This window comes from Trichosurus vulpecula, chromosome 1 (assembly GCF_011100635.1).
Source record: "Trichosurus vulpecula isolate mTriVul1 chromosome 1, mTriVul1.pri, whole genome shotgun sequence".
NCBI lineage: Eukaryota > Metazoa > Chordata > Mammalia > Diprotodontia > Phalangeridae > Trichosurus > Trichosurus vulpecula.
Genome location: NC_050573.1, coordinates 50,138,970 through 50,166,029, shown reverse-complemented (window position 1 = coordinate 50,166,029; position 27,060 = coordinate 50,138,970). Strand labels below are relative to the sequence as shown.

At 46.2% G+C, this 27,060-nt stretch overlaps 1 protein-coding gene across 2 annotated transcripts in view; it reads left to right on the top strand.

Moving 5' to 3' along the window:
* Nucleotides 1–2,173: 2,173 nt before the first annotated feature.
* INSR (insulin receptor) overlaps nucleotides 2,174–27,060 on the top strand; it is a 150,872-nt gene continuing 125,985 nt past the window's right edge. For both annotated transcript variants that reach the window (XM_036758164.1, XM_036758159.1), the window contains exons 1-2: nucleotides 2,174–2,511; nucleotides 25,835–26,386. In XM_036758164.1, the coding sequence (XP_036614059.1) occupies nucleotides 2,421–2,511; nucleotides 25,835–26,386 (643 nt within the window). In that variant the 5' untranslated portion in view covers nucleotides 2,174–2,420. The remainder of the gene's footprint in view (nucleotides 2,512–25,834; nucleotides 26,387–27,060) is intronic.

Sequence of the window (27,060 nt, the reverse complement as noted above, 5' to 3'; positions counted from 1 at the left end):
CTTGGGAACTGAGACCTTGCCCTCTGTCCTTACTTACGTCCTTTGAAGTGACCTGAACCTATGACTTTATGATCCCGCTAAAACTTTCACAGTCATTGTGTGACAAATATATTTTCCTGTCCTTGGATAATGCTGTTGGTATACACTACCTCTTAGGCTGAGGACAACGAACTCATGTTCTCCCTTCCTAATAGAGCTCCCTTCCTGGAGAGCTGATAAAACAAGTGGCAGAATCAATTATTTTGCCTTTGTTTTCAGAGCCCTGTGTTAAGCACTGAAGGAGATACAAACCGGATAAGACACTGCTCATTTCCTTGTGAAGCTATGGTTTAGATAGCTATAATAAATATTACACGTGGATTAGAGAGGTTTGAAATAAATATTTATGTGAGGGGAAGATGTTATCAACCAGGTAAACAGGGAAATGAAGGAAGACTTCCTGGAGGAGATGGCTTTATGAGTTGGACTTTAAAGAATAGGCAGGAATTCAGCAACAGAAGGGGAAGAAGGACATAAGGGGTCTTTCACTCTTAACTCTTATAGGTCTGGTTGTGGAATTCAATCATAGAACACAGAGCACAGAATGTCAGAACTGGAAGGGATCTGAGAACATAGACTGTCAAAGCTGGGAGGGACCTTAGTCCATAGAATGTCAAGAAGTGTGTGTGTGTGTGTGTGTGTGTGTGTTGGAATACAGAATGATGTCAAAGCTGGGAGGAACTTTAGAACATAGAACGTCAAGAAATGTGTGTGTGTGTGTGTGTGTGTGTGTGTGTGAATACAGAATGTCAAAGCTGGGAGGAACCTTAGAACATAGAACGTCAAGAAATGTGTGTGTGTGTGTGTGTGTGTGTGTGTGTGTGTGTGTGAATACAGAATGTCAAAGCTGGGAGGAACCTTAGAACATAGAACGTCAAGAAATGTGTGTGTGTGTGTGTGTGAATACAGAATGTCAAAGCTGGGAGGAACCTTAGAACATAGAATGTCAAGAAGTGTGTGTGTGTGTGTGTGTGTGTGTGTGTGAATACAGAATGTCAAAGCTGGGAGGAACCTTAGAACATAGAACGTCAAGAAATGTGTGTGTGTGTGTGTGTGTGTGAATACAGAATGTCAAAGCTGGGAGGAACCTTAGAACATAGAACGTCAAGAAATGTGTGTGTGTGTGTGTGTGTGAATACAGAATGTCAAAGCTGGGAGGAACCTTAGAACATAGAACGTCAAGAAATGTGTGTGTGTGTGTGTGTGTGTGTGTGTGTGTGTGTGTGTGAATACAGAATGTCAAAGCTGGGAGGAACCTTAGAACACAGAACGTCAAGAGCTGGGAGGATCGTTGGAACACAGAATGGCATAACTGGAAAGGACCTTAAAATATAGAATGCCTGAGGTGGGACAGACCTTAGATCATACAATACAGAATAGGCCTTGGGACGCAGAGTGGGAATGAAACTTAGAACACAGAATGTCGAGCCGGAAGGAACTTTAGAACACAGAATATCAAAGCAGGAAGAGTTCTTAGAACACAGGGCTAGAAGGGCCCTTAGGTTATCGGAGGTCATACACCTCTTTCCTTTCATCCCACCTTCTCCGGGGGGCTTCTTCCTCCTCCCCTCCTCTCCTCCTCTCGCCTTTGGCCCCGCCCTGCCCCGCCCCTTTCATCTCCAGTCCCCCCTCCCCTTTCGCCTCCCGCCCCCGCGCCGCTGGGTCCCCAGCACCCTCCCTTCCAGCTCTCACGCGTTCCGCGCCGTCTTTTCCAGTGTCCCGGCCAGGGCCAGCCCAGCCCAGCTGACGGGGCCGCTGTGTTTACTGGCCAGACTCGAGCGGGGAGCGAGGAGCAAGGAGCGGGTAACGCTGGTGCCTGCGGGGAAGGGGCCGCCGAGAAGAAGGAGGGGACAGGGCCAGAGCAGGGGCCTGGGGGGGCCCAGCGCGCGGCCGAGGCCCGCTCTCCTGCGTGCAGTGACCAGTCCACAGCCGCGCCGTCCAGCCTCGGGCCGCCGGGGGGTTACGGGGCCTGGGCCGGGGCCGCGATCTCCGGGGAGGGGGCGGGCACGCGGGCGGGGCGCGGGGCTGCTGCTGGACGCGGCCCAGCCAGCGCCGAGGAGGAGGAGGAGGGGGGGAAGGAGGCGGAGGGGAGGAGTGAGGTGGCCCTGGCCCACGCCCCTCCCGGGCCCCTCTCGTGCCCCCGGGGGGGCAGCCCCCCACCCACATTTCCTGCGCGGGGCGTTTAAAGGACCGTGGGTACGGCCCGTCTGGGCCCGCGCTGCCCTTCCCTGCCTCGTTCTGCCCCGCTCTGCCCTGCCCGCCAGGGCTGGGATGGAGCCCGCCGCCCCCTGCTCCCGCCCGCCGCGGGCCCTCTGACCCACTGCTCGCCCACCCGTCTGCCGCCGCCCCCCGGCTGTCAGTCGGTCTGTGTCCCCAGGGCCATGGGGGCCGTGCGACCGCTGACCGTCGGGCTGCCCCCGCTACTGCTGCTGCTGCTGTTGAGCACTTCGTGTGGCTTGATCTCCGGAGAAGGTGAGTACTAGGGTTTCTATCCCTGGGCCCCGATTCTGTCCCTATTGCAGCCTTCGCCCGAAAGCCGTCCCCCGCCCCCGGACAGCCCTGCAAACTGGGGCTGCCACGGCCTGGTTACAGGGAGCTGACCTTGGCCTCTGACCTCCCAGAGTTCAGCCACAGGTTTCTCTGCGGGACCCTGGTACGGAGATCTGTCCCAGCTTTAGGATTCAGGCAGGTCTAACATCTCCCAGATTTTGTAGCTTAGCCTGGGCCACCTTGCCTTCCTTCTTTCGTCTCTTCTGGGAGTTCCCACTTGGGGTCCCCTCAACTCTGTCCTCCTAATTCTCCCCATCCCCTACCCTTCCTGGGTGTCCTGAAGCAAGGTGTTATCATGGCCTGCGGCTCCACGTCTCAGGGTGCTCCAACAGCACCACCGCTTTGGCCTGGTGGAGATTGTGGGGCACTGGCCAGTGATTGCTAAAGAATTCTTTTCCCCCTTCTCAATCTCAGGAGTATCTGCCCCAGGAGTAGGTCCTGAGGCCCTTTATATTTAAAAGCCCGGATTTTGCCTTTCTCCCCTGGGAGTCTCTGAGCCTATGGTCCTGAGAAAAGCAGCCTGATGAACCCTTCCCACCTCCCCACCCCCCATCCCCATCCCAGTGTGTGCCTTTCAGGGTTTTGTCTGTGGTTGTTCCCAACTCCAAACTGCTGTGGGAGGGGCTGAGGCCCAGCCTGGGTCAGTTATAGGGGAGGAGATGGTTTGGAATGGAGTGAGGGGGTTGGCCTGAAGGACCTCTTAAGGTCCCAATCCGGCTCTGATATTGTAGGAGCCACATGGAGCCACGGACTTGCAGAACCAAAGGACATTAGAGATCTCATTGTGCAGAAAGAGCAACTGAGGCTCAAAGAGCCAGATACCTGCCAAGGATCACACCTAGAGTTCCTTCAAAGTGTAGCTGTCTGGCTTGCACTCCAGCCTTTTTGCTCTTTCTGCTGAGACCTGCTAATTCTTCACCCTGACAAAGGAACTTTGGCTCTCTTCCTTCTCTTGTTTGAAGTTTCTTGCCCTGGCTGATGGTCAGTCCATAAACCAGAGTCTTCCCTTGTAACATTCCATTCCCGGTTTTCAGATAGATGTAGAACAGTGCCTCTGGAAAGGGCTTCCAGCAGGTATCTAGGCAGGAACTCAGGCGAGATGGAAAGGCTTGGTTAGGACAGTACTTTGGCTCTTGGGCCTGTTTGCTCTCTCTTTGTGTGGGGGGGTAGGGCATCCAACTCTCAGGGCCTTCACAGGTGCTTTTGTATCCTTAGCTCCTGGCTTCTCACTGAAGTTCTTAACACAGGGGAGCATCGAGCAGCAAGGAAGACAGTGAATGAGGAGCAACTGCTCCCCGAGATACACAGGGGCTTATCTGAGGAATTCCTAAGGCCCTCCTGACCGAGCTGGGATTTACCTATCATTATTTTTATTATTATTGAGATTCATCCGAGCTCAGATTATCTGAAAGGGGAATGGGAGGGGTCTGGTGTCTCTTTTTCAGGCCCCATGGATATCAAATTCTTATCTTAAATCTGGGAGAAATGATGTAAATGGGAAGAGAACCTTCTGGGTTTCAGAACAATGAGGGATGTCATTTTTCTTCACCATTCCACCAAGCACATGTGCTGGGGCTTGGGAATTGTCAAGGATCAAGACACTATCCTTTGCTTCACAGAGCTTCAAGTCAGAAGCCTTGGGTTCAGAGTCCATCTCTGATACTCTCTACTTGCAGGTCTCAACCTCCCTGGGCCTCATCTTTCCCATCTGTAAAATGAAGGGGTTGGATTAGATGGCCTCTGGGATCTCTTTCAGTTCTAGAGCTAAGAGAAGTTTAGTGAGTTGATAAATCAAAGAGAAGCCCCAAACTCGGAAGAAGGTGATTATCTCCTGTCTTTGTATGGTCTGACCCCCAGTGTCTGGAATTTGTCCCCCCCTTACCTCTGCCTCATAGAATCCTTAGCTTATTTTTTTCAAAATACTGCTCAGATGATACCTTCTACATATGACCTTTCCTAATTCTGTACTGTGCTCCTCTCCCTCCCCATTGTTAGTGCTCACTATCTCTTGAAATGACTTCTGTATTATTTGTTTATATTTTGTACTTATTTGTCTGTGCACATGTTGTCTCCTTCTAGAACACGAGTTCTTTGAGATGAGCTTGACTGGTTTCAACCTTTGTATTCCCAGCACCTAGTACAGTACCTAGCTCAAGGTGGCATTTCTTTAGCATTCATTTAATGCTTATTGAATTGACTTCAACTAGACCAGGGTGAAAATGCTATTGCCCAAATGAGAGGCATATGCTGTAAGTGTCCTAGGATCTGGGTAGGGGGGAGGAAGGGGAGAGAGACAGACAGACACAGAGAGAGAGACACACACAGAGACAGACACAGACAGAGAGACAGAGAGAAAAAGGAGGATAGAGAGAGAAAGGGGGGGAGAGAGATACAGAGACAGAGGGGGAGAGACAGAGAGGGAGACACACATACACACACAGACACAGAGAGAGAGAGAGAGCGCTCACCCTGTGGCAGTCTGGGAGAGCTTCAGAGAAGAGCTGGGCCTTAAAGAGTGGGTGGATTTAGAAAGCCTGAGAGAAAGGGAAAGGTACCTTTTGATGCCCATGACTTAGTTATGTTGGGCTGGGGGGGAAAGTTTGTGTCAGGGAATAGAGAGGCAGATTTCAGCTTGATTTTAAGGGGGAAAAAATTCCTAACAACTAGAGCCATCACAAGGTGGAGTAGGCTGCCCGGGGGTGGGTAGTGAGCTCCCCATCGCACAGTAGGTACTTAGCAAATGCTTGTCCTATCATATGATATTTATCCTTCAGAATCAGTCCCTACTATATTATCCAGAGCAATCCGGTTGTGTTTGTTTCCCTAACAACCAAGGCATTTATCAGGGAGGATATAATGGGAGAGAAGAAGCCTGGGGAAAAGAAGACTTTGGATAAAGGGAAGAGAGGAGAGGCATGATAGCAGTAATTTAGGATTTGAAGAACTAGTATAATGTTGGAAAAAATTTGTTTTGTTTGTTTTCCTTGGCCCTGTAAGGAAAGAGTGAGCGCGGGGGGGGCGGAGTTACAGAGAGGCATATTTAGACTCCATATATTGAACAACTTCCTAACCGGTACAGATATCCAGAAGTAAAAGATGGTAGTGAGTCTCCCCTACCTGTAGGTCATTAAGCAGAAGCTGGAAGTTCACTAGTTGGGTGCATTCTAGTGGGGACTCTTCTTCAGGTGGGGTTTGACTGGCTGGCCCCTGAGGGGCCTTCTCTACTCTGAGATTTTCTGGCTCTGTTTTTCTCCGTTTCCCACCCCTACCCCACTACCCCTCCCTTTTGTCCCTCATGTTTTTCCACTTCTCCCTCCTTTGGCACCTTCCTGACTCTGAGGACCAGAATGATTAATTTGGATGGAGTCTAGATTCAGGTTAGGTTTATCCAGTTTGTGGTAACCCCCTGTTTCACAATAAGGTTTGACTTTAAGGAACAGGCATGTTGTGGCTTCTGTTGTTAAGAGGCCTCCTCGAGGAAAACCCCATGTCTGATTCTCTTAGGAATTAGCTCATTGCCAGTTTGGAACTGGATTTATGACTCTTAAACTAAGATGTCACTTAGCTGGGTGCTTGGCTGTTTCACAGGTTGAAGAGCTCTTGTCTTCCTCTCCACCCCCATCCCCCTTCTGTAATCTGTTTATAAACACCTACAAACAGATCTGTTTTTAGGCTCACGGTGGTGTGTGCTATAGGACAAAGAGCTCAGGATTCAGAGACGGAAGACCTGGGTTCAAACCTGACACTTCCATCTTACTGCCTTTGAGAAGTCATTTCCCCTTTCTGGGACTCAGTTTCCCCTCTGGAAAATGAAGGAGTTGGAGTAGAATGATTGATCTCTAAGATACCTCCAATTGAATCCCATTTAAGTGATTATTGTGTGCTAGGCACTGGGGATACAAAGACAAATGGAAACAGTCCTTGCCCTCAAGAAACTTATATTCCATTTCGAGATGGGGAGACAAGGTATATGCAAACATATAAGATAGGATAGGAGTCCCTTCCAGGATTATACCTTGTTTAAACTTTGTATCTGTTCCAGTAGGGCACCTAGGGAGCTGTACACAGTGGGAATGTAATAAATGTTTGACAGATGAATGAACAAGAACCAAGGCAGGGGACGTATTTGCAGGCAGAGGAATGCAGGGATACTCAGGTCTGGTGGTGGAGAATGTGTCCAGGTTCTTGCCCAACACTCAAGAGCTTTGTAGGCCCAAAGTAGGAACAATGGGTAACAGTTTCAGAGAGGTAGGTTTAGGGCCAATAGAAGGAAGGACCCACAATTCCTTAATTGGTCCTTAATTGGCCCAGGTTGCTTAGAAGGTATGCAGGCAGAGGCGGAATGACACTTGTCAGGGCTATTGTAATGAGCACCTGTGGTCAAGTATCATGTCATATCATATTGTAAAGGTTCAGCTCTGAAGTCCTCTTGTCCACGCCTCTCATTTTACAGATAGGGAATTGTTTGGGTTCATAGAATCACAGAATTGGCCTCTATGGGCTTCGGGCTCTTCTGATATGAAAATTCTGGGATTTTGTGCTGCTATCTCTGTTTCCATGAGCCTTTGTTTCTGCTCTTCCTACTAAATTTCCCCTTTGCCATTTATGTCTGGTTAGCATCTTGGAAATGAGGCCTCCTCCGTCGATACAGGGCTCTCAGGCAGTGGAGTACAAAGGAGAATGCGTTAGGTGGGGAGTCAGAGGACTTGGGTTCAAATCCTGGTGCTGCTAGCTGTGTGACTTTGGGCAAGTCTCATGACTTCTCTGGGTTTTTGTATACCCGCTGTTGAAAGGAGGGAGTTGGACTGGGTGATGTCTGAAGTCCCTTTGAACTGGAAATTTCAGAGCAGGAATGATCTATCAAACAAGTCTGTGATGTGTAGGATTCTGAGGGACTCTGGGAGTCAGCAGGGTGTAACTGGGAAGCCAGGGAAGGCCAGGAGATTTAAAAAAAACAAACAGGGTCCGTTTGACTGTCTGTCAGACTGTCCGTTGCTGTGTGGCCAGCAGGGAGTGAGTATTTTTGTCTGCCTCCTGCCAAGAGTTGAGAAATGGATTGTAATAAGAGACTCCTGGGCAGCCTCTCTCTTTCTTAGACTGAATGAGGCTGTTTTCTCAATCGGGAAACTTTCAATTTGGGTCCCAGGGGGCAAAGTGGGGACAGTTTCCTTGCAACCCTTCCCCCTAGTTATGTGTTGTGGCTGTGTAAGAAAAATTGAGATTTGAGAACAACTTGGCTTTGTCTCTCGTAAGTGATGCTGTAGTTGGTCCCAGAGTTTTACAGGCAGTTGTCTTATTTGAACCTTTCAACAACAGGTAGGTGCCTGTTATCCCCATTTTACAGGTGAGGAAACTGCCGGTCCAGGGTCACATAACTGGTTAGGCGTCTGAGATGGCCCTCATGCCTCCCTGCCACCCCTCAAGGGTTGGAGAGCTGAAAGGACCTTCATGTAGTCCAGTCCCTCCCCTGTTTTACAGAAGGATAAAACAAGGCCCAGGGATGGGGAGAGGGAAGGAAAGGACCTGTACAAGCTCACAAGGACAGTAAGTTTTGGAGCTCGGATTTGATCTGAGGTCTTCTGACTCTCAATCTTGCCCTCTTTCTGCTAATCCCTTCTCTCTGAAGTCTAGTCCAAGCCAGCACCACCTTCTTCTCCCAGTTTTCAGGTTTTCAATCACTTAGCTTTACTGTCTGCAGGGTATTTACTGTAAATCAACTTTTAAGTTCCAGAAACTTCTCTCAATCCAGACAGTATTTTGAGCGCTAAAGTTTGACAGCAGGCCTGGCTCCTCCAAGCAGCCCCTCCAATATTGCAGTTAAACTAGTTTGTCCAGGGAGACCAGGGGCCCGCCTTCGACTTTGAGAAACTCAGGAACCTCTGCTCCCAGTCAGGGGCCTCCTCTTTCCCACCCTGCCCCCCCCTTTCCTGGAAGTGTTGACAAAGTTGATCACTCTTGGATTTTGAATAAAGTCATTCAGGAAAAAAGGCCTTGGAAACCTGGCCCTGTCTCTGTTTCTCTGGGTTCTCACCCTGGGGGGCTGGTGCCCTGGGAAGGAATGGGGCAGGGGAGATCGGGCAGCTGGGAGCTGGGGGATGATGAAGGGTGCACGGGGCTGGAGCTAAGGTTGGGCCTAGGCTTGGGAGTGGGGTGGGGAGCTTCATGAAAAGCCTGGAACTTCCATCGTGGCTTGGGGTAGAGGGTGGAGCTATAGTAGAGGGAGTTTCTCTGCTCAGTCCATCAGGCATGTTTTTAGCTGAGAAAATCAGTTTTGAAGATCAGGTCGCCTAAAATAATGTCAGTTGAACACTGTGATAACATTATGGTGGGGGCCATCTCCAGTCATCTTGATCTACATTTGGCCACTGGACCCAGATGGCTGGAGGAGAAAGTGAGGCTCGTGACTTTGCACAGGCCTCTCTCATTTAAATCTAATTCACTTGCATGTCATGGCATCACCTTCCTGATGTCACAGTGCTCTTCGAGAATGAAGAACACACAACAAATAGCATCGATGCACACTGGCTGGCTAGCTAGTCCTGGCCAGTCATCTGCTATTGAATAGTGTGTATGAGCACATGCTTGTGTGTTTGTGTGTGTGTGTGTGTGTGTGTGTGAGAGAGAGAGAGAGAGAGAGAGAGAGAGAGAGAGAGAGAGAGAGAGAGAGAGAGAGAGTGAGTGAATGCATATATAAGACCCTGCTTAGGGAACCTCTTATGGTTGGGATTCTTGATAGCTAGGTGCCTGATGACACAGGTAGTATGAGACGAATCCCTCTCTCTGACCCCCTTCTCTCCCCCTCCCCTCTTGCAGCTTTCCTAAGGCACATGATCTTTTCCCTACCTTTCCTTTAGCATAGGGTTGTTGTTGTTGTTGTTGTTGTTTTAATCCTAGCTTTTACAAACTTGTGTGTGTTTTTAAGTCTGATAATTGCATTTCAATATAATTCGTTTCCTTTGAAATTCTGTGTATTTTATTCATTTAAAAACCTGAGTCTGAGAAGGAGGTCCATAGGCTTCACCAGAATGATCACCCAAGGGGTCCAGCCCACAAAGAAGGTTCAGAGTCCCTGATTTAGAGGCAGCATAGTATAGTGGATAGAGTGTCTCACTTGGAATCAAGCAGAACTGGCTTCAGATCTTTCCTCATCTGTAAAATGGAGATAATGCATAAAATACGTATCTCATTGGGTTGTTGTGAGACTCTTATGAGATAATGTAAATCAACTTTACAACACTATATAAATGTCAGTTGTTAATGCTATTTACCATCATCCTTCTTCATTACATCCGCTTGAGCCCCAAACTAAATCCTCAAACTGATCTCCTCCCAAGCTGAATATAGCCTTGGCTGGCCGGTGTGCTGCCTGTGGGAAGTGAGGTGTATCAGAGGCAGTTGTGGCCTTGGAGCCCCAGGGTCTGGCTTCAGATTCTAGCTCAGGTACTCAATAGGAATGTGTCTCTGGGCAAACCACTGAACTTCTGGTCCTTAGCAATCTTTAACCGGAAAGAGTGAAAGCTTAGCTCTGAGAAGAGATGAGAAAATGTGCTTTTTTCCCTTCTTTGCAGAGATGTGTGACTATGGGTATAGATCGTTGGTTGTACGTGGTATATCAGATTTGACTGATTTTATTGGGTTGGTTTTGTTGAACAGATCTCCTCTCTCCCTCCCTCCCTGCCTTCCTCCCCCTTTTAAAAAAATGTTTGTCACAAGGGACAGCCCTCTGGAAAGGGATGGTCATTTGGATAGTAATGGAGGTTATGTAGAAACAAAAGATATAAGTAGAAATTTTAAAAATAATGGAGTGGGGTGGGGTGCAATGGATTCTGACCTCTTTCAGCCCCAAAACCTGATCCACTAGATTTGGACCCCAAGGACCTGGGTTCAAATTCCAGGTTAGCCACTACTACCTGTGTGACTTTGGGAAAGCCCTTTAATCTCTCTGGGTTTTCTCATCTATAAAATGAGGAAGTTGGACTAGGGTCTCTTCTAGTCCTGGGGCCACCAGCTGTACCAGGGATGAGATAGATTCTCTGAAGCTCCAGGAAGAATGAAAGCCCTTCTTCCATGGAAACAATGTTACCCATAGCAACTCCTTGGCTTTGTGGGCTACAACACTGTTGCTAGTGCAAATACCTATAACTTGTGTCACAATGTCTCCACAAATTTCTCATACAGTAGAGGAGACACATACTACAATGGAGTCTGGCTCAGATTCTCTGTTTGGGGAAGGGGGCCAGGGAGGGACAGGAACTGTCCAGAGACAGTGGTTGGAGTAGATGCTAGGATTAAAGCCTCACAGAGGAACTTTCAAATCATCAAATCTACCCTGCTCGTTCTCCCAGCCTCAGTTTCCTTATCTGTAAAATGGGGATAATAACACTTCCCTCCCAGGTTGTTGTGAGAATCAAATTTGATTAGATAGATATAGATGTATGTATGTGTATGTATATACACCCATACACACACACACACACATATACACAAACATACACACATATATTTAAGTGTGCAAACCTTGGAGTGCCAAATAAATACTGGGTATTATTACTAATTATTGTTATTATATATATTCTACTCAACTCATTAAAATTTGATTGAGATCTTACTGTGTACCAGGCACTTCATTTGTTTTATAGATGGAGAAACTGAGGCCCTAGTTGATGAAGTAACTTGTCCAAAGTCCTATTAGGTAGCAGATGGCAGAGCTGAAATTTAGAACCAGGTCTTCTGGCTCCAAATCCAGCCTTCTCTCAACTGTGTACACGCTCCCTTAACTGGAGAGGAAAGAGGAGGGTGGTGTTGCCTGAGTTGGGCCTGGAACAATGGCTGGGATTTTATAAATTTAGCCAGGATATCCCAGCCATGGGAAGGCTAGCACAGCAAAGGTCCAGAGATGGAACTATGAATGAGCCTGGTGGGGATTTGGGAGCAGAGCAGAACAGGAATTAATGTTTTCAATAGTAGGAGATTGGATAAGAGGAGGGGACATTGAATGCCAGGATGGAAAATGTGGATATGATCCGACAGATTTCCTGAGTAGGGGTTTTTGTTTCTCTGGCAGGCAAAAATAGGAGCATTACAGTGGAATGATAGAACAGATATTTATTAGACTCCTGTTGGATGCAGAGACCTGTTCTATTCTAGGGGAGGGATGTAATCTAAAGTTTCTCGATAAGGCAGTCCCTGCCTGGAGGACCACTTAGCCTAGTTAGAGAGATAAGATATAAACACAGACTGTTATGTATCTACAATATTCCATGACAATGAGATATGTAAAGTGCTTTGCATGTTTTTAAGTGATATGTAAATGTCAATGATGATGATGATGGTGATGGTGATGGTGATGGTGATGGTGATGGTGATGGTGATGATGATGGTGATAGTTGCGTCAGATTCTTTGTACAATGATTAGTGAACAAGAATTCCCAGGAGGCAGAGTTTTGGGTTTGGCCTAAGCACTTGCTAGAAATGATAGCAGTAGTGAACTTATCACTGAAGGTATCCAAGCAGAGACTAGATCATCTCTTGTCAGGGAGGCAGTTGAGTGGTTTCTTGCCTCAGGTGGAGGCTCTCTGAAGACCTTTCTTTCTTTGGGATTCTAGATTTCTGTTGTGAAAGCTACATTTCAGAAAGAATAACTTTGGCAGGAAGTTCAGGGAGGCTGGGGAGCATGCTTAATGTAGCCTAAGGTCATATTAGTTTTTTTGGCCACCATATCATGTGGTTGACTCGTTGAGTTGGATGTCCACTGGAACCCACAGATCTTCTTTAGAAGAACTGCTGTTAAGTATTATCTGTAATGGGGATAAGCTAGAAGCCTTCCCATTAAGATCAGGAGTGAAACAAGGATGCCCATTACCACCATTATTATTCAATATTGTACTAGAGATGTTAGTTTTGGCATTAAGAGAAGAAAAAGAAATCAAAGGAATTAGAATAGGCAACGAGGAAACAAAACTATCACTCTTTGCAGATGATATGATGGTATACTTAGAGAATCCTAGAGAATCAACTAGAAGAACTGCTGTCTGGCTACTCCTCTCCCATCTCCTCCTTGTGATGTTGATCTCTGGTCCTCATCTTTCCATCTTTTCCCCAAAAATAACATAAGAAAAATTGTCAAATCCTTCACTAAAACTACAACGTTCCCTTGAATCACTAGGAGGGTATCCCTGTCAGGAAATAAAGTGAGTCTGGCCTGAGCCTTATGGAGTTATACTGACTCCTTGCTATCACTGCTTTCTTTTCTGAATTTTCACTAACCAACCCTTTAATAATCCATTCTAGAATTTTGCCAGGAATCAAGGTCAAGCTCACTCACAGCTTGAGGAGTTGCTTCTATTACTCTTTTACAAATTGGGACCATATGCATCTTTCTCTTCTCTTGTCCCTCTTTTTTCAAAGATTATATTTTTTTTCAAAGATTATATCCATGATGGACAGTGGGTTACCAGTCAAATCTGCTGGGTTTTTTGAACCAGAAGAGGTCATTCATCTGGGCCTAGTATCTTGAATCCACCCAAGGCAGTTAGGTGCTCTCTCTCATACCAACTCCCCAGTTAATCTTGGGGATCAGCTTCTTATTAGTTCATTTTGTTCTGTTCTCTCCAGTCCAAAGATCATTCTTTTTGGCAGGAACAACAGGTGAAAATAGTCAGAGTTGGGGAGAGAGGGAGGAAGGGTTAGGGAAATGTGATGGGGTATAAGGCATACATCTAAAACAGTCCAACACACAGGGATTCTTATGCTCCCCGACAAGTTTCAATTTTCAGGGTCATATTTCTAGAAGCCAGAACAAGTAGATCTGTGGTCAGGGGGCATTTTCTTGGGACTTCTGCTAACTGGGATTTGGGACTGAAGGGGCAGGTTAGCTAAACAAAGTGAATGGATAAACAGGACAATAGGGGAATGATTAAACTACTTAAGGGTTTTGACTATCTCCTAATTGGTGTCTCAGTCTCCAGTGGCTCTCTTCTCCAAGCTACCTTTCACAGCATCATCTGAGAAATTCCTCCTGATTAACAGCCAGCGCAAGTTTTCCTCCCTGATCATTGCATTCAAGACCCTCTACCATCTGACTCCAACCTGTCCCTACTTAACACAGCCTAGTCCCCTTCACACATTCTGGATGCTAGCCAAAGTGCTCTGCTCCCTGTCTGTTTTTCTGTTGCCCTGCCCCATTTTTGTGAATTTGCTCCTGCTGCTGTCCTGTCTCCATCTAGTATAATTTACCCTTGGCTTTAGGGCACAATTCAGGGGCCATCCCCTCCATGAAGCTTTGCCTTCCCACCCCCCCTGAAAATGTTCTCTTTGCGCTTTGTCTGGACCTCTCCTTTGCACTTAGGAGACTCCACAGAAGTGTGGAGGTGGTGGGGTGGGTGATGGTGTTTGCATTCAGTCCCATTTCAGACACTTGATAGCTTTGTGACCCTGGGCAAATCACTTATCCTTTCTCAGAGCCTCAGTTTCATGCAGTACCTATTGTACAGTTTCCAGGAAAGAGCTTTGCAAACCTTAAAGCCTATGAAACATCTGTTGTTATTACTATTACCATTGGACTTTTCTCACTCTTCCTTATAATATTACACTTATTTGCACACCAGTTTTATCCTCCTAATCATAAATGCCTTGAGGGCAGAGAATGTGTCTTCTTTCAGTGCCTTGCATGCCCAAGGCATTTAATAAATGTGGATTTGAACCCAAATCTCTTTCAATACTTGGAAGGACTAATTTATATATAAAGTTATATAAATTATAATATGCTAATTTAAAGCAGTAGGTTAAAGCAGGCCCCTTAAAGCCTGGTTTATTGCCAAAGACAACAATAGCTTCTGGCTACACACACAGGGCCATGCTGGTAAATGTTTAACAATGGGCTGGGGGGGGGGATGTATACATGGTGCACTTTTAGGTTTCATCTGTATTTTTAACATTTTCTCCACCAATTTCTTAAGTCTAGACAATCAATGAAACAAAAAATCCAGCCCTGATTTGTTGCATTTGCCCATTTCCAAGATGCTCACCGTGAACATTTAATAATCAGCATGAGTGGGGCAAGTTGTTTGGAGTTAGCTCCAGCTCACTCCTGTTTTTCAGATCTACAATATGGTAGGGTCGGAAAATACGTAAGGGACCACTCAGTTCAACCTTTTCATTTATAGGTTTCCAGAGAATTGAGGTGCTGACAGGTTGTGACTTTCTTTCACTCAACAAACACGTATTGGGTGACCACTCCTATGTTCTGGGCATTGTTCTAACTGCTGGGGATGCAAAGATGAAAATAAGAAAGGTCCCCTGCCTTCAAGGAGCTTATTTCCTACTGGAATCCAGCCTCTGATCCCTTAGTCCTCCACTGCTACTGGGTTGGGATCTTTTCACCAGGCAGCTGGCAGCCCACTGACATTGCCCTGGCCAGGGCTGTGGTCCTGATGGCAGCTACAAATCATGGTGGTAGTAGAACAGAGACTCCTAGATTTTAGAATATTAGAGTTGGAAGGGATTTGAAGCCATCTAGTACAGCCTCTCTCATTTAACAGATGAGGAAACCGAGAAGGTAAGTAACTTGTTCAAGGTCTCCCAGGGAGGAGCTGATTAAGTCAGAATTCGAACCCATGTCCTCTGTTTCCAAATTCATCATTCTTTCTGCCATACCATACCACTCAGATCATGGACCTTAAAACCCTGGTCCTCTGATTCTAAATCCAATCCTTTTCCTTCTATGCCATCCTGTTCCTCAAACCCCTGTGGTGCCAGCAGGAATTAATTCTCCCTATGTTATTGATGTGAAAGCTGAGGGCTCAGAGAAGGATAATGACTTTCTTAAGGTCATACATGGTAGGCAATCAGAGATGGTATCTCAGAGGAGGTGAAAGTGGAACTGGACTTTTATAAAAAGATGGGTGGGATTTAGGTTGGCAGAGAGGAGAAGAGAAGGAAGGGCAGGCAGTAAATGAATGGAAGATCTCTTTAGGAGATGTCTTGTTCATCAGGAGTGGAGGGCCCTTACAGGGGAGAGCAGTGAGGTAGATTTGGGTCCAACATAAGGAAGAATGCCTTAACAGTAAGATCTGTACTAGAGTGGATTGGACTACTTTGGGAGGTAGTGGGCTTCCCCTCACTGGGGGCCATTGGATCATAGATTTAGAACTGGATGGGGCCTTAGGGGTCATCAAGGCCAACCTCTTCATTCTACAGATGAGGAAACTGAGGCAGAGATTAAATGACTTGCCCAAGGTCACACAGCTCGTAAGTATCTGATGGGGGATTTGAACTCTATTCTCTATGCCAAGCAGACTGGATATGGACACTCTTTGGTTATTGAAGTAATTCTTACTCAGATACAGGTTGGACTAAATGGCCTTTGAGGCTCTTGCCCCTTCTGAGATCTAGGATTCTGTGTTGAGCCCTGCTTACCTGACTAATCTTGTTCAAAGGGAGCTAAACAGAGTACTGGGCTGGGAATCAGCAAGTTCAGATCTGGCCTCAGACACTTCCTAGCTGGGTGATCCTGTGCAAGTCATTTCACCCTGTTTGCCTCAGTTTCTTCATATATAAAATGAGCTGGAGAAGGAAATGGCAAACCGCTCCATTATCTTTCCCGAGAAAACCCCAGATGGGGTCACGAAGAGTTGGATATGACAGAAAATGACCCAACAACAAATAACTCAGACAAGGACTAGCTGTGTGATCTCAGGCAAGTCACTTAAACTCAGTTTTCTCAATTGTAAACTGGAATCATGATAGCATCTACCTCCTAGAGTTGTAGTGAGGCTCAACTGAGAAAATGTTTGTAAAGTGCCTGACATTTAGTAGGTACTATATGAATGCTAGCTATTATTATTATTATTAAATTATTGTAAACACTTAGAAATTATGAGACTGTCTTTAATTCAGAGTTCCTTCTCTTTTCTATGTATACCTGGCTTTCTGGGGTGTTCCATCCTATCCCCAGACTTTATTTCCTCTGTCATGGGTATGTGAAAGCCTGTGTGATGGCCATGTTTTTCACTCAATGTGGGGATGATAAGAGTGGTGAATGTGAGCTGTGGTGGGTAGAAGTCTCTGGGCTGTCAAACATTACTTGCTTATCGAAGAGTAGAGAAAAATACTCAGTAGGCGTTGCCCTGCCTGCCCAACTTAGACTGGGCTGTCCAAGAGACGAGGTGTGGCCAGCCCTGCAAGATGGTGGGCTGGGACCTGAGGATTCATGAGCTTTTAATACATGCTAAGCAGAACAACACTGTCTTCTTGTTGAATGGGAAGTTAAAAATCCCAAGTAGAGAAGATCCTCTTTATTATCAAATGTTAAACATTGGGCAATCATTCAGAATTTTATTTCCAGGAAAGGGGTTCCTGCATCAGGCAGTGGATTGGGTGAGATGAATGACCTCTAAGCTTTCGTGTTGTTCTGAGAGGTTGAAATTCTAAGATTCTAAAACTTCCCACTCTCCACCTGCTTTTTCCTCCAGTTCATTTGGAAGACTGAAGAGCTGATGTACATACTGATAACTAGTGTCCAAGGATAGATCTGGAAGGGACCTCAGAGGACATCCCATTCACTCAATCCCCTCATTTTATTGATTGAATACAACAGACATTTAAGCACCTATTATGTGCCAAGTGGGGCCTCTAGGAGGTACTGTGGATAGAGTGCTGGGTCTGGAGTCAGGAAGACTCATTTTCCTCAGTTCAAATCCAGCCTCAGATACTTCTTAGCTGTGTGACCCTGGGCAGATCACTTAATCTTGTTTGCCTCCGCTTACTCATCCGAAAAGTGAGCTGGAGAAGGAAATGGCAAACCACTCCAATATCTTTGCCAAGAAAACTCCAAATGGGGTCACAGAATAGGACATGACCGAAAACTGACTGAACACCAATGTGTGCCATGCACTATGCTAGGCACTGGGGATACAAACACAATTGAAACAGTTCCTGCCTTCAAGGAGCTTCCATTCCATTGGGGAAAAATATGTATGCAAACAAAACCAAATGGGAAATCTATACAAAGCAGGTATAAATGAAAGATGGGCACCAGCAATTGAAGTGGATTCCTCTAAGAGGAGGCACTCTGGAAAGGAAGCTAGGGAATCCAAGATGTGGAAATGGGGAGGGAGTGGATTCGATTTGGTGTGTGAATGGGAGCACATCACTTAACCACTGTTTGCCTCAGTTTCTTCATCTGTAAAATGGAGATAAGAATAGCATCCACCTCCAAGGGCTATTAAGAGGATCACATGAGATCCTATTCATAGAGTGCTTTACAAACCTTAAAGTACTATGTGAATGCTAGCTGTTATTGTTATTGGTGGGAGACAGCTTGCAAGGTATGACAAAGAATGTCAGGGATGAGAGAAGCAGCCCACAGGCCCATTTGTCTGGAACAGTCCAAGTACGTGAGGGAGTAATGTCATTAACCCTAGGGAGGCAAGCTGGAGCCAGATTGTGAAAAGCCCTAAAATCCACACAGAAGAGTTTGTAATTTGTCCCTAAGGAAATAGAGAGCCCCTGAAACTGCTTGAGCATGGGAATGACCTCAGAATATTGCTTTGGCAGCTGTGAGAAGGATGGATTAGAGAGGGGTTGTTGTTGGTGGTGGTGGTGGTCGTGGTAGTGGTGGTGTTGGTGATGGTCCTTTTTTCTCCCATGACATTAGGGAGGTGATGCCATGACTTGCAATGAATTGGATTTAAGTGAGGGAGGGCTGTGTAAAGTCACCAGCCTCACTTTCTCAACTCCAGAACCATATGGGTCCAGTGGCCAGATATCAATCAAGATGACTGGAGAGGGGAGAGCCTGAATAAAGGGAGTCTAATAAGGAGGTTTCCACAATAGTTCTGGGGAGAGGGGATGGGAATCAAGGGAGGCTGGTGGCTGGCTGGAGGGAAGGGGATGGTCTGGAGAGAGATTATAGAGGTAAGGGGGCACCTGGTTGGATGTGAGATGAAGCAACTCAAGGGACTTTCGGAAAGTCACACAAAGGCAGGAGTAGCTGAGCCGGGGGTTGAACCTCTACTCTGTGACCCTAAATCCAGTGTTCTTTCCCCTGCCCCACACTGCCTCCTGTGTTCTTCTTACCCCGTGAGGAGCTAAACCCTTCATGTGGCTCCCAGTGGTTGTCCTGGTACTTACAGTAACTCCTTCCTGAATATTTGCACAGGGCTTTACTGTGACAAAGCCCTTTCCCACCTATGATCTCATTTGATCACATGTTTCGAAATAGTTCCATTTGGTAACGTACGTCAGTGAGACAGACAATCACATGCCAGTATACATGGAATCTTGCCACAAGTGGTATTTCAGGACTGGTACTTTCAGGAATGCTGCCTTCATAGGGTCAGAGAATTTAGAGCTGGAAGGGACCCTAGAGGCCCTCCTGTTAGACCCTCTCCTCTTTCAGGGGAGGAAACTGAGGGAGGCTGTGTGACTTACCCAATGTTATACAGGAAATAATTAGAAGATTTGGAATTTGAACCCAGAAGTCAGAGAAGTTCAGAGCTAGCAGGGACTGCTGAGAGTGTCCGTCCAATTCCTACCTGAAAAAGAATCCCTTCTCCAACACAGGCCTGTAGACCTAGAGTAAGAAAGGACCTCAGAGATCATTTAGTCTTAACGCGCTCATTTTACAAATAAGGAAACTGAGACCCAAGGAGGCAAATGACTTGCTCAGGGTCACCCAGATAGTACCATATTTGAAATCTGAACACAGGCTCTCTGGCTCCGGAGATCACTATATCCCATCGCATCCTCTCATCCTCGACAAGTGGTCATCCACTTTTTGTTTGACGACCTCGCATGCTCTTTCCATTATACCTGCAGAGAGCACTAATGCCTCGAAATATAATACAATTGTTAATAGTAATGGTAACAGCTAACCTTTATTTAGTGATTTGAAGTTTGCAAAGCACTTTACATAGATCATGAAATTTTTTTTTTTGCAGGGGGGAAGGCAGGGCAATTGGGGTTAAGTGACTTACCCAAGGTCACACAGCTAGTAAGTCATGTCAAGTGTCTGAAGCCGCATTTGAACTCAGGTCCTCCTGACTCCAGGGCCGGTGCTCTTGCACCACCTAGCTGCCCCATAGATCATCATCTTTAATCCTCACATTAACCCTGGGAGGTAGAGCTAATTATTACCACCACTCCCATTTTGCAGATGAAGAAGCTGAAATTGAGAGATGTTATTGCCTTACCGGGGATCTCAGAGCTAGTATGTATCTGAGGCAGGATTTGAACTCCAGTCTTCCTCCAAATTCATGAGGCTGGTGACCTTGCACAGCCCTCCCTCACTCAAATCAAAGTCAACTGCAAGTCATGGCATCATTTCCCTGACGTCACAGTCCTCTTCAAGAATGAAGGACAAACACATCAACAACAACCACATCCAAGGTAGTTTGTTGTTGTAGGAAGAGGAACATACATGGACGTTGTAGGTCTGAGTTCCAGCTTAAAAGCTTTATGACCTTGACCAAGTCTTTTTCTCTTCTCTGAGCCTCAGTTTCCTCAACTCTAAAGCGAGTAACACTTTTTACTTGAGACCTCTCCTGGTCCCTCCCCCCAAGCAGTAATATCCTACCTTGGATTTACTTTAACTATACAAAATATGTGCATGATAATTTCCCTGGGCACTGTGTGCCCAGACACTGTTCTGGTCCCCTTGTTCCTACTCTCCAACAGAATATAAACTTGAAAGATCGTAGATTTTGAACTACAGGGGACCTTCAAGACATTCTAGTCCATCCTCCTTATTCTTTAGATGAGGAAACCAGAGTTGTAGTGACCTGTCCAAGGTTACATGGGTAGTAAGTGGAGAGATTGAAATTGAGACCCAAGTCCTCAGTTCATCTTTCCATGCACCATGGTAGGGGCAGTATGGTTTGGTTTTGTCACTGTGTCCTTGGTACCTAGGGTGCTGTGCCTTACACCTAGTAGAAGCTTAATAAATGATTGGTAAATTCAACTCAGATTGGTGGGGGCAGAGCCAAGATTGCAGAGGGACTTGCTTGAACTCTCCCCCAAAGCCCTCCAAATACCTGTAAAAATGACTTTAAATTCAACTAAGATCTTGTGTCTGAAAGCTACTTTGGGGTCCAAGAGGTGAAGGAAGGGAGGCAGTACCCCACAAAGTGCTTCAATGGGATAGCCCATGAAGCATTCTAGGTCTAGGACTGGCCTCTCTTTGACCTGGTGCTCCCTTCCAGACTTAGAACATATGGGTGATAGCACGAGAACTAGTCACTGTTTCATAGAAGAAGTCCCAGTTCTGTGCCCTATTTGCAAATGTCAACATTCAGTCCAATGGGGACTCTTGGGCTGTTGAGTGGTGGAGCCGGAAAAGTGGTTGGCAAGGAGAAGGTCCTGTGAGTCAGTGGAGAATTAGTGATAACAGGTGTTTGGTTTTTAAAGGGGTTGAAAACAGTAGACTTGTCTTTAATTACTCCAATAAAAAAAGAAACCCGAGGGTTTTGTGAGCTGGGCAGGGCTGTCCCTCCCTTTCCTTGTTAACTAGGTGTTGTGTTTTGTGTTGGTGGCTGGAGTCACCCACTGGGGCCAGGGCCTAGGGAGAGGCAACAGGTTTCTTCTCCAAATAGTGGTCAGGTGAGGCAGAGGATTGGTGCATAAGCCATGTAGTTTGCTCTAGAGAGAAACATGAGAAGTTAGTGTTTAGAGGAATAAGGGCTGTGGATGTAGGAAGAAGGATGTAGAGAGGGTCTGGGAAGATCGTCAGGACCATTAAGTAGAGTCTGTGTGAATACTTCTGATCAGGAGAATCAGTCCCTTGGGAGGCAGCCTGTTATTTTGTAGGACAGTTGGTTCTGACCGTTAGGAAGCCTCTTCTGAAATTTATGACCCTGTAACTTCCCCACTACGTTTTTCCTCAACCAAGGACATGGGCTGTGCAAGTGTTCTTTTTAATTTAAAAAATAGATATCTTTTGTTTTTATATGACCTTCATTTTCAAGTATATTCCTCCCCCTTCTCCTGCCCAGAAAGCCTTGCCTTATTAAGAAGAAGAAGGAGGAGGAGAAAGAGACATTCAGTGCATCTAATCTGCATGCCAGCCACATTCCATTGGTCTAGGCACTTGGTCCGATGAAAACCTGAGTTTGAATGCTTGCTCTTGACCTGGGTGCCTTGGACAAATAGTTTCACTTCTCGACTTTATTGGACTAGATAATCTCTGAAGTTCTTTTTTGGAGGGGGGGAAGGCAAGGCAATTGGGGTTAAGTGACTTGCCCAAAGTCACGCAACTATTAAGTGTCAAGTATTTGAGGCCGGATTTGAACTCAGGTCCTCCTGACTCTAGGGCTGGTGCTCTATTCAGTGTACTACCTAGCTGCCCCTGAAATTCTTTCCAGCACAAAACCTAGTTCCACACTCCCAGTCCCTCAGCCTTGGCAAAGAAGGGAGGAACAACTTGCTGTGTTTGTAAAGTTTGTAAATGTGACACAGCCTTGGTGGCAAAGCAGCCTCAGTTCCCAAGGTCCCTGCCCTCGGCCTGTGCCTACTTCCCACCCTGTGGGCATGGAGAACATGTGCAGATGGTCTTTCTTTTCCTTCAGTAGTGTAACTACAGTGGAAAGAACATGGGATTTGGACACAGAGGATCCGAGTTTGAATCCCAGGTTCCAATGCCATGCATTAGGCATGTGACATTGGGCAAATGACATCCCCTCTTGGGACTCATTCTCCTCATCTAGGGCATTGGACAGAATGCATCATCTGAAAGGTCCTTTTAGCTTTCTGGATGGTTCGTTAAAGTCGATGCCGCTATCTTCGGCTCCTTCAGCCAGTCCATACTGCTATGACACGATCTATGCCACCTTCCCCATGTTTTCTGGGAGTCTACCATATGCAGATGATGGGACCAGGTCCTAGGGAGACTCAGCAGAGAGATAATACAGCCCTCGCCCACCCTCCTAGAGCTCACAGGCTGGTGGGGGTGAGGGTGCTAAGATGGAAGCCAGGTTGTCCTCATGGACCATCCTACAGGTGAAGTGCCCACTCCAGGGCAGAGAAGGCAGACAAGCTGAGTTAGCCTCCATCAGGACCGTAGTCACAATTTGCCAGGTCTCCAGATTGGTGGCTATTAATTACAACCTCAGGGAGCAGCCTCAGCTTCAGGAAGAAAAGCCCAAGAAGATCCTCCATTCCTATGAGGAAATGGTGCTCAGAAGGAGAAGGCTGCAGAAGGCAGCTCCTTTAGGGGCCTCTGTTCCTGTGCGCATGAGAAGGGGCTTCTCTTTCAAGGCAGGGAATGGTGGTCATAGACTGGGGGATATTGGTAGCAGAGCTCTGACCATATTCAGTGGCTCCCTATTAGCTCTAGGCTGAGATGCAAAACCCTCAGTTTAGCATTTAAAACCTTGGACAATCTGGCTTTTCCACCTGCCTTTAATGTCATAAAAACATAGATTTAGAGCTGGTTGAGACCTTAGAAGAAGGAAGGAAGGAATAAACATTGATGTAGTACCTAATATGTGCCAGGCACTATGTATGCCTTTTTTACATATGTTATATCTTTTGATCCTTACAACAACCCTGTGAGATTTTACAGTTGAAGAAAGTGAGGCAGACAAAGGTTAAGTGACTTGCTTAGGGTCACACAGGTAGTAAATGTTGAAGGCTGGATTTGAATTCAGGACTTCCTGACTTCAGGCCTAATGCTCTATCCACTGCAACACCTAACTTCCTCAGTTTCCCCTCTTGTCCGGTGGGGAAAGGCAGTCAGACTCCATGTTTCCCAGACATCTGATTCATCTAGGATATGACCACATTTGTCTGTAGCTGCTCACAGCTTCCTTACATGGCCCTAATGGATCCGTCTTTCTTGCCCATGGAGTTGCTGTTGTTAAGGGTGGCCACACTGTGGGCTGCCCTGCTCTGGCTCAGGGCTTTTTCTGTTGGGATATTTGTGTTGAGAGGAGAAGAGAGGAGAGGCCGGTAAGCTTCCCTCCTTGGTGTCCAGAGTGGGAGGCCTGGGAGAGTCTCCTTGCAGCCTGGTGGTGAGACATACAGTGGCATTTCTTCTTTCTTTCCAGTTTGCCCTCTGGCATAGCAAGTTCTGGGGAGCTGGTTTCTGAGAAGTAACTCTTCCTTTGAACCAAAGTGAACTTGGAGAGCTGGGGAAAGTTCACCTTGGCATTCAGTCCTGAGCAGTGCTAGCAGAAGCCGGGGGCTGGTGCTGGGGGCCTGAAGGTCTTTGTAGCTCCTTGGAGCCTGTTCCTCAGCCTGTTCCTCCAACCATCCACCCCCCCCCCAACTCCTCCAAACCATAGTGGCTGAAGAAGCCCCCAAATAGAACTCAGGAAGCTTCCTTCTGCCCAGGGCAGCCCCCCACCCCCACCCCATTACTCAACAACCTGCTTCCTTGTAATCCCACTGTACTAATTACATAATGTGAGCTGAGAGCTCCGCTGGGTTTGGTTTTATTTTAATCTGCTGGCAGATTCTGGTAACTGAGTGTTTATCTTTCTGTCCTTAAGCTGTGGTGAAAAGAGCACAAGGTAAGGTGCTGAAAGACCCAAGTTCTAGTCTCCGCTCCTCCTTAAACCGGCATTTTCTTCTTCTTTTTTTAATAACACAAAAATTGAAATTCAGTTTCATTTTTTAAACGAATAAAAATCTGCCCTCTCATTGGGGAAAAAAAGAAAGATAAAACTCTTGGAACAAATATGCATAGTCAAGCAAAATGAATCTTGCCTTGGCCACATCCTTTGGCATCATAGTTGGTCACTTTCAGCTGGGTCTTTTATAGATCTGGTCACAACATTCCTTTGCTCACAAATCCTCAGTGACTCCTTGTTGATCTTTGTGTGTCCTTGGAGGAAGCCTTTCACTTTCTCTGGGCTGAGGCCATAAAATCATAATCTTCCAGAACATGGAAGCAGCATTGTCCATGAACACTGGCTAGGACATTAGAGGATGTAGGTTTGAATCCTCCTTATTCAGAGGCTCATTCCTTGTGGGATCTGGGCCAAATCACTTAACTCCCTGGGTCTCAGTTTCTCCCTCTGTAGATGACAGGACTGGATTAGATGTCTTCAGAGGTCCCTTCTGGCTCCAGACTTAGGATCTTAGGTCTAACCTAGCTCCTCTGACTTTTAAAACCCAGCTCTATTTCCTGTCAAACTTGTGGGTCTCGAATTTCTTGGTCTTGGGCAGGACTGTGTTCTGGTAGATGTTTAACAATTGCTCCTCTGAAAAAAGTGCCCATGACATATTTTAAAATTTAGTCTGTATTATTGACATTTTCTCCATCACTTCTAAAAGTCTAGACAATCAACAGAATCCAGCCCTGATTTGTGGCGTTTGTCACTTTCCAAGGTGTAAGTATTCACACCGAAAATTCAACAATCATTGGCGCTGCTATGAGGTAGCACCCAGCACAATTCTGGTTCAGGACCCTTCACACTCTTAAAAATTATTGAGAGCCCTTCAAAGAGCTTTCGGGGTCTTGGATTATATCTATTTATATTTACTTTATTGGAAATTGAAATAAATTAATTCATTTAACATTACAGTAATAGACCTATGACATGTTAATGTAAATGGCATTTTTAATGAAAAATAACTATTTTCCAAAACAAAAAAATTATTGAGAAGTCTGGTTTGTTTTCCATATTTGCAAATCAATTTGATGTCTGGCTTACTAGAAGACAGCTGGATTCTACTATCTGCTTCTGCTTTCGATTTATTGCATTATGTTGTTTTGGTTGAACTGTATGAAGAAAAGCTGGCCTGACACAGATATGTAGTTGGAAAAGGGAGACATATTTTAATAGGCAAATCATGTTTTGATATTATTATGAAAATCATTTTTACTTCGAAGATCTCCTGAAAGGGTTTCAGAGACCTTGAAGGGTCTGGGGATCACATTCTGAGAAGCACTGACTTACCCCGTGTTGCCTGATTTAATTAATAGAGGTCAGAAATGATCCTGTGTGGCCAAATCACAGCCTCCCTGGGCTGAAGTTTCCTCATCAGTAAGATCAGGAAAGGAGGACACAGAGGAAAGATCTCTGACTTTGAGGGGGAGGACCTGGTTTTGTGTCTCAGCCCTTCTGACCTTTATTACCTTTGTGACTCATTTGAAAAATAAGGGGGTGGACTTGATGGTCTCTGAGGTGCTTTCTGGGTCGCTGATCCTAGTGTTACGTGGGTATTTAAAGCCTCTTAGCTGTCAGGTTCCTCATACAGCATGCCTTTTGGTAAAATGCCTCTCTTGTCTTCCCTTTCCCTACAGTGTGCCCGAGTATGGATATTCGGAATAACCTCACACAATTGAACATGTTGGAGCGTTGCTCTGTCATCGAGGGCAACTTGCAGATACTGCTGATGTTTAAAACAAAGCCTGAAGATTTCCGGGACCTCAGTTTCCCCAAACTTACCATGATCACAGAGTATTTGCTGCTCTTCCGAGTGTATGGGCTCGAGAGCCTCAAGGACCTTTTCCCCAACTTGACAGTCATTCGTGGGTCCCGCCTCTTTTTCAACTATGCCCTGGTCATCTTTGAGATGGTCCACCTCAAGGAGATTGGCCTCCACAGCCTGATGAATATCACCCGTGGGGCTGTGCGCATTGAGAAGAATAACGAGCTATGTTACTTGTCAACCATTGACTGGTCTCAGATTCTAGACTCGGTGGAGGACAACTATATTGTGGACAACAAAGATGACAAGGAAGAGTGTGGAGATGTCTGCCCGGGGGCGGTGAAGGGAGTCAACAGCTGCAAGTCCACAGTCATCAATGGCCAGTTTATTGAACGGTGCTGGACCCACAACCATTGCCAGAAAGGTAGGAACCAGGGTCCAATTCTTTATTGTTCTCCTTGACGGGCAGTGTAGTGGAAACAGAACCAGACTTGGAGTTGGGAGTTGGGAATTGGTTCAAAGTCTACGTCTGGTACCTACAGACTTGGATATTCTTTGATCTAAGTTCCCCTTCTCCCTCTCAGCTTTGGCATCCTGTGTTCTAAGGGCCCTCCCAACCCTGACATCCTGTGTTCTAAGGGCCCTCCCAGCTCTGACATCCTATGTTCTAAGGGCTCTCCCAGCTCCAACATTGTGCTTTCTAAGAGCTCTCCCATCCTTGACATTCTCTGATTGAAGGGCCCTCCCAGTTCTTAACACTGTGTTTTAAGGGCCCTCCCAGCTCTTTTATTCCATATGCTATAACTTATAACCTGATAAAGTCTTCCCTTTCCCAGGGGTTTTCATGGCATAGTGGAAAGAGTGTTGGCCCTGCATCAGGAGAAATCCGAGTTCAAGATCCAGATTAGTTACTGTGAGCAGCAATGGGAAGTCCATTACCTCCTCACTTTGCTCCTTGGTAAAATGCGTGTGCTAATAGTTGGAGTACCTGTCTTTCAGGGCTGAGAGTCTCTGATGAGTTGATGTAAGGAAGGTGATTTGCAAACCTTAAGTCAGCATGTTATCACTGTGAGTGGTTGTTATTATGTGTGTTCACCT